Below are 7,438 nucleotides of genomic sequence, written 5' to 3' on the forward strand. Positions count from 1 at the left end.
TCATCATTTACCCAGAATGCTTTGTGCGTAAATAAAATGGCCCTGTCTGTGCAAAATATATTTTTAAAAATTTACAAAACTTAACAGCCTACATTATTTTTACAGTCTTAATTTTCCAGTTAAAATATATGTTTATTAAATAAAGTCGAATGTTACAACTAATCGGGGATCCCTTTAAATTAGTCAAAAACTAGACATTCAAAAATGAAAAAAAAATTGTTTTAGTGAGTACAATAATATGTCTGCATCAAAAGATATTCTTATATACCAAAAGCAAGGCTTCTAATTCACCAGAAATTTTTTTAAACCTTTTTCTTCATTAAGGAACTCATTTTGATAGATGGGTAAAGCATGTTATGAACCATATTGTTTATTACGAATCATAGCATATTTGGTTTTCTGAAAGGAAATATTAAAAAGACAGAAGCTAAAACAAAAAGGACAGAGAGGAACAAGAGGAAAAATGTTGCTTTTTTATAAAAAGAAAAAAAAAAGGTTAGCAAACTTTATAAATTTCACAGGCTTTGAAAAAAGGGGGCTTGTTAATACATTGTGCCATGGGTTTTTTGTACTAAATCAAACACGCCACAGGGCGCAGCGAGGTACGTTACATAAGATGCTGTTAATCACACTGGAGTAATTTGTCCACAGGATTAAACTTCCTGTTGCCAAAACAGATTCGGCACATTTCAGTTATCACCACCTATCAATATCTAACTTAAAGGCTTAATATATCTGCCTAATGTTTATCATTTCTTAAACAAACGCACACATTTTGAACAAGCCTGTCTTAGCCACAGCAGATAAGCTGTGTAAATTGAAGTCACATATTATCTGCTAACAGCTATTGCTTTGTGTTTCTTCCGCTCTGCGCTCACGCTCTGTCATGGGTTTTAAAGCTTGTGTAATGTGTGTGGCTGCGGTGGCGTGTGTGTCCGTGGTGACTTTAAAGCAGATTCAGTCGAGCAGACAGAACCAGGTCACAGGAGAATAGAACGATGGAAAGACACAGAAAGACAGCCTTGGGGAGGAGAGAAAAGGGGGGGATGGAGAAGAGTGGAAGGAAAGAGGGTAACGATGAGCAAGACGGGGGGAAAGGAAGGAGTCAGAGGGTTTAGCGGAGTCAAACTAGAAGCTCGAAAAATGGAAAGGGCGAACGATGAGACGGCGGTGGGAGAGAAAGATAATCAGAGATTATGACAGCTGAGATTACCTCATCTTTTTAAAACTAAACTGCCAAAAATAAAAGCAGCACCCTCATAACGTTCAGCTGTCTGAAAGATTAGAAAAGTATTTGCTGCACGTCATTATGTGACACACAAGCTGCCATTTTTTTTAAAAACATCTTTAAAGGCTCTAATCACGATCATCAAGAGCCACATGAGCGTTATGGTGGCCCTCAAAAGGCCAGTTCTAATTAACTTCAGAGTTTCATGTTTAACAGCTAAGCACTGCTAATAAACACTGAGCTCTACATAGTATTTCCTGCATACAAACAGCGTTTTAACAAGTCCTCTTATAAAAACTGAAATGTACTGTGTGTACTAAATGTGAAAAAAATAATGCAGAAATACTACTAAAACAGAGTTTTGCTCACTGTTGAGTTGTAGTAAATTCTGTACTCTCTACTTTCCTACAGGAAGGGGGCAGTCTAATTAAAATTTCTGACTTATAAGTGGGACATTCCCACTTTCCAGTACAACTGGGCAGCGGCAAATGTAGTTGATGAAAATGCGGTGAAAAGGAAATTTTACATGGAGAAATTTGCCGACTGCTGACTACTTTTGAAACCTGCGCTCCTCCAAGTAGAGTTTTGATGCCATCGTTTCGAGGGTAAAATAATCTACATGCATTATGGGAGATGTAGTTTATGGTCAATGCTAGCTCTAAAACAATGTATGCTTATTTCAAAACAATAAATCTTTGAAGCTCTCGTGGGGCACATAAAATGCCACGGTGGCATATATATATATATATGTGTGTGTGTGTGTGTGTGTGTGTGTGTGTGTGTGTGTGTGTGTGTGTGTGCGCAAATTGAGATAAATTGGGGGTGGTGTGCATGTTTTTACCCGCTCCAGAGTGATTTCTTCATACTCATAGTCTGCTTCTGTTCCATTGACCTGTCAATAGCAAAAAGATAAATTATTAATAAAATCTCCACTTATTTTATCAAAAGCATATTTCCTATAGGCTTCAAGTTCTGTGGTAGTAATATTTACTATGTCTCAATCAAAAAAGAATTTTTTTCTGAAGTATTGTTACCCCTGCGACAGATTTATAAATGCATAATCCCTATTAAATATTTTCTATTCAATAAAAATATAGTTGTGCATCATGTTATTTTTATTATTGATGACAAGCCTGCCAGTTTATATGTTTACTCATTGCATTTATGATATCCTTAACATTTTTACACTTTCCACAAACTAAAATGTCTTTTAAAAGCAGCTGAAAACTTAACAGCTCAGTCAAAATGTAAGATACTGTACAGGACAATATAGGCTATAAGGTGAACAAAAATATTAATAAAACTATGTTAATTTGACTGGTATCAATGTTAAAATCAATCCACCTTTTCAATTGAAGCCTGAGTTAGTTTTCTAATTGTTTCTGCACTGATCAGTTCCGACCGGTTTCAACAAATAATGCAAATGTGACTTTGGACAATACTTGTGAATGTTGCATGAATCAGACGGATTATACTTGTAATACATCTTTAATGATGATGCATCGCTGACGTCATATTTAAGAGCATCTCTTCTATGAAATTACCATAAGCCACTCTGAAACATAAAAATACCTGTTTGAATGAATGAAAGCACATTGCAAAGAATTTAATCGCTCTTGGTCTGCACTGAGAGACGACTGCTTATTTTCCTTTTTCTCTTTCAGATAGATTGCACAGTTTTACTGTCCATGCACCCACAATGCACTGGTGGACTGGAGTCCCAAAGGTCCATGTAATCCTGCAGGCTGTAATCTGTTTTTTTACACTCTGATTAGTTTAGATTTTCTATTTCTGCTGTTTCAAACATGCAGCTCATCTTTAACTGTCGTGTACAGTATTATATGAAAACCTATTCAAACTGCTCCTTAAAGCTTTGAGAATAATTTGTCGTTTAAATTGTTAAAACACATGAAATCTTAAAGTTTAACTGGGCTTAAAAGAAAAAAATGTTTGCGTTATTTTGGCCTTATGGTCATTATATGGGTGATTAAAGAACGGTCATCAGTTACGGTTAATATTGGGATTGTCGTTGATGTCTGAATAAAAAGAGGGTCTGTCTCACTTCAATTGGGTTCCAATTCAGTGGAGAGTATTTCCACAGTAATTACATAATAAAATTATCTAACAACAGAACACACCGTGTCGCTGTAACAGCTGGCTACTACAAGACGACATCTGGATTCAGCTAATTCCAGTCTGAGCGTTCAGTGTAAACCAGGACACTGCTGTCTTCAGAATGCTGCCTTATTGAAGAGAAATATTCAAAAACACTGGTGCACCACTAAAGTTTCCACTATTGAAATATAATATATTCAGTTAAATATGTAGACAGGATTTTAAGAAGTTGTTGTTGTTTTCTTCACAAAAACAGAAGTTTGTGCTTGAGTGGTGCAAAGCTGTTGCCCTCAGACTGTAAACATGTGATTTCTGATCTACTCATTGGTCCACATAAACCTTTTATTGTGTGATTATTGTTAAGAACTCACACAACTGAGAACTTTTTTTCTGTACATTTTTTGGCCTGCATCTCATGCCACATTTTTTGTGCTATTTCAATCATTTCTATATCAAAACATTCAGCTCCTTCAGGACACTCCCGCTATGAATTTGGCACTTCAGCCATTTATACTTTTAGAGATAATGCACGGTTTTCTGCCATATTTTTCCTCATTGAAAATAATTGGAGGCGTCTTCAACGTTCTTAAAATCCTTCAAAACGTTCATGGATCTTTACAGTAGCTACTTTTGTTCGAGTTTTGCTGTTTTTGCCTCTCCTTTCGGCTTTTTTCGGTTTAATTTAGCTTATTTTAACTATTTTCAGCCTTTGTAGCTGTCATTCTGACCTGTTCTGTTATTCTTCTGCGAATTTCAACTATTTTGTGCTTCCTTCAGCTGCTTAGAGATAATTTCATCAGATTCTGTTTGTGTTTTAGCTACTTTTTAGCTAATTTGAGATTTTTTCAGCTAAATCTGTCTTTGTGATTTTAGCTTCTTCTTGCTTGATTCAGCAAATGTTCTTTTTCTGTCTTTGTGCTAATTACAGCTGTTTTTTGTGTTTTAGCTACTTTATAGCTAATTTGAGCTTTTTTCAGCTAAATCTGTCTTTGTGATCATTTTAGCTTCTTATTGCGTAATTAATTCAGCAAATGTGTTCTTTCTGGTTCTTTGTGCTAAGTGCAGTTTTTTCCATGTTTTAGCTATTTTTTTAGCTAATTTGAGCTTTCTTTTTTAGCTTAATCTGTCTTTGTGATAATTTTAGCTTCTTCATGCTTAATTCAGCAAACATGTTCTTTTTGTGTCTTTGTGCTAAATGCAGCTGTTTCCTGTGTTTTAGCTACTTTATAGCTAATTTGAGCTTTTTTCAGCTAAATCTGTCTTTATGATCATTTTAGCTTCTTATTACCTAATTCAGCAAATGTGTTCTTTCTGTTTCCTTCTACTAATTTCAGCTCCTTCAGCTGCTTTTTAAGCAAATTTTATTCAAATTTTAGGCAACTTTTAGGCTATTTTTCAGCTTTTTAAGATATTCAGCAAAAGTCTTTAGTTTTTTTTCCAGCATTAAGCATTATTCTGTAATTTTTATTAAATGAATGCCAATTCCAAAGTTTGTCCTTAAAAACATTTTAGTTTGGCCAAAAGAAACAGAAAAACAATCTTAAAAAAAGCAACCACTGAGTTCTTCTTTGCAACATGATTAGAGTACATAAAGTGCACATGAATAAAACCAGAGCAGTACTCACATATGGTGGGGTGTCAACACTGTCGGTGTTCACCACCACTGGAGGGGGGTTGGCCTGTAAAAGAGAAGAGCAGAACAGTTCATCAACGTTGATTTAACTTACACTGGGAACGTGGACGCAGAGCAGCCTCTTAGTCACAGCAAAGCCGGGGACTTACGCGCCTCAGGTTTTGGTACAGCATGTCGAGCACATCTGCTTTGGGCTAGCACCACGGAGCGACTGCGTTCACCGCATGACATACTGCTCAGCCCTGATCGTGGACCGTGCTAACGAACCACGCTGCAAACTGCTCTGCGCACAACTTTTAAGAAACACTTCCGAGGGGCCATAAAGCACTCCAGGTGACTCAACGATGCACTACAAAGCATGCTAACATTATATATTTGTACACTTTATTCTGTGTTTAAATAGTTGAACATTGTCTTTTTGCAAGTCTGTTTCATTTGTTACTCTACCCTTGTTAGTCAAACAGCGTCTAACAGTAAGTCGACACATCGAGTTTTTATAAACTTTGCGATCCACCCTCCATCTGCAGCACACAAGTGTCTCCTCTTTTCTATTTCCCAGATGACTTCACTCCTTTTTATTTTTCTTCCTGGTTTTGTTTTTACACCTCAGTCTTTGACAGATTGGTGCTAAAAGAGCGAGCATCAAAGAATATGACTTGCATTAGCAGCTATCTTTTCAGTTTCCTAAGCTAGCAAATGACAAACCTCACACAAGCTGATAAAAAGCCCCGGAGAGCCTTTTTCTTCTCATATTTGCAGTCTTATTATTCCACTATTTTGCCTCTTGTCCCTTTCTCTCCAGAGAATAACGCTCACAAGTTCTCCGTCTGCAGCCCTGGTCGTTTAAAAAAAAAACAATGAGCTTGCCGGTCCGTCTAAGAATTATAAAACATTTTCTTAAATTGAAAAAAAGTTCCTAAAATCAAACAAATCAAACAAGCTAGAAATCTAAGCGGACAGTTCAAAACGTGTAACAGCAGCAACAGCATCTATCCCTCCCTGAACTAATCTCTTCCTCGCATCATCCTGTTCTACTCCTTTATCTCCTCTCTCTCTCTCCCACACACATAAAAACACACTTTATCTCACTCCACGTTCCTCTCTTCCTCCCCTCTCATGTACAACTGTCTGTCAGTCAGGCTGACTGGATGCTTGATCCCACATGGGAACTGAGAGGAGCTGGGAGTGGCGGGGTCAGCAGAGGGATTATAGGTACGGTGGGAGGAGCTAATCCGTCTGTTCAACAACAACAACAAGGAGCAGACAGATGCAAACAAACCAAACACAGACATGAATAAAAAAAAGAACGGAAAAGCAGAGTGAGAGAGCAGATGTGGGGGAAGGTTCAGAGAGTAATGGGGGGGACGCTGCAGGGCATGGTGCAGACAGATGTTTCATCTGTGTGTTTGTGTGTAAGTGTTTGTGTGAAAAACGAGAGGAGAGACTTATAAATGTTAAATACTATCAAATGAGTTAAAGGATTATGGAAGACCAATACTGACATCATTAGAAATAAAAGCAGAAACACATAAATGGACCAATTAATAAATAAAAACACTTAAAATGCACCAATTAAAGCAAAAAATATGAACTTTACCTCATATATAGGAAGTTGTATTGTATATTAAGTGTTGATGTTCTGTTTTGATGGTTTTTTTATGTGTGTTTTTTGTGTTTGGTGGAATCCATTAGGAACAGTAAGGTGAAGCACAACAAGCCTCTTCCTCTTGTTTGTTTTTGTTTTGTTGAAGTGCTCTTTCATGTGACCAAAATAAAATAATGAATTCAACCAAATGAATGTTTTTCTGAGTTTATTATATCTGACAGATGTGTGCCTGAAAGTTTTACTATTCCATGTTACCACAACATCGTCCCTCAACCCCATCTGACTCCATCACAACTGTAGCAATAGTGTACAATAAAATTTCAGTGTGTGTGTGTGTGTGTGTGGACACATTTTTACTACATAGTGGGGACCATTTTCCAGAAAAAACACAGCCTTATCCAGTGCTCCTCGTGGGGACCAAAGTCTGGTTCCCACGGTACAAATGCTGATTTTGGGTGGAGTAGTTAGGTCAAGGTGTGAATTTAGTTTAGGCTTGATTTAGGGACAGGTATGTAGTTGGGTGGTTAGATTTATGGTAATGGGTCAGGGTTAGGCAATGGAAATGACTGAAAAATGAATGAAAGTCAATGCAAAGTCTCCACAAGGATAGAAAAAACCAAGTTGTGTTTGTGTGTTTTTTAAGAAAAGCAATCATCTGCTGTGCAACTTTTTTATGAGTTTTCCTTTCTTTTATGTAGTTTCTATTTATTTGCAAATTAATAACTTAAATAACTCCCATGCATTGATTGATGATGCCTTTATTGTCATTGTACAGAGCACAATGAAATTAAGATAAGATAAGATAAGATAAGATAAGATAAGATAAGATAAGATAAGATAAGATAAGATAAGATAA

At 36.6% G+C, this 7,438-nt stretch overlaps 1 protein-coding gene across 5 annotated transcripts in view; it reads right to left on the minus strand.

Moving 5' to 3' along the window:
* The window catches only part of LOC106524105 (discs large homolog 1-like protein), a gene marked incomplete in the record, with an annotated part of 158,795 nt that overhangs the window by 62,143 nt on the left and 89,214 nt on the right, over nt 1–7,438 (minus strand). For all 5 annotated transcript variants that reach the window (XM_014017766.1, XM_014017765.1, XM_014017769.1 and 2 more), the window contains 2 exon segments: nt 2,070–2,120; nt 4,969–5,022. In XM_014017766.1, coding sequence (XP_013873220.1) covers nt 2,070–2,120; nt 4,969–5,022 — 105 coding nt within the window.

The sequence above is a fragment of the Austrofundulus limnaeus genome, unplaced genomic scaffold, assembly GCF_001266775.1.
Source record: "Austrofundulus limnaeus strain Quisiro unplaced genomic scaffold, Austrofundulus_limnaeus-1.0 Scaffold176, whole genome shotgun sequence".
NCBI lineage: Eukaryota > Metazoa > Chordata > Actinopteri > Cyprinodontiformes > Rivulidae > Austrofundulus > Austrofundulus limnaeus.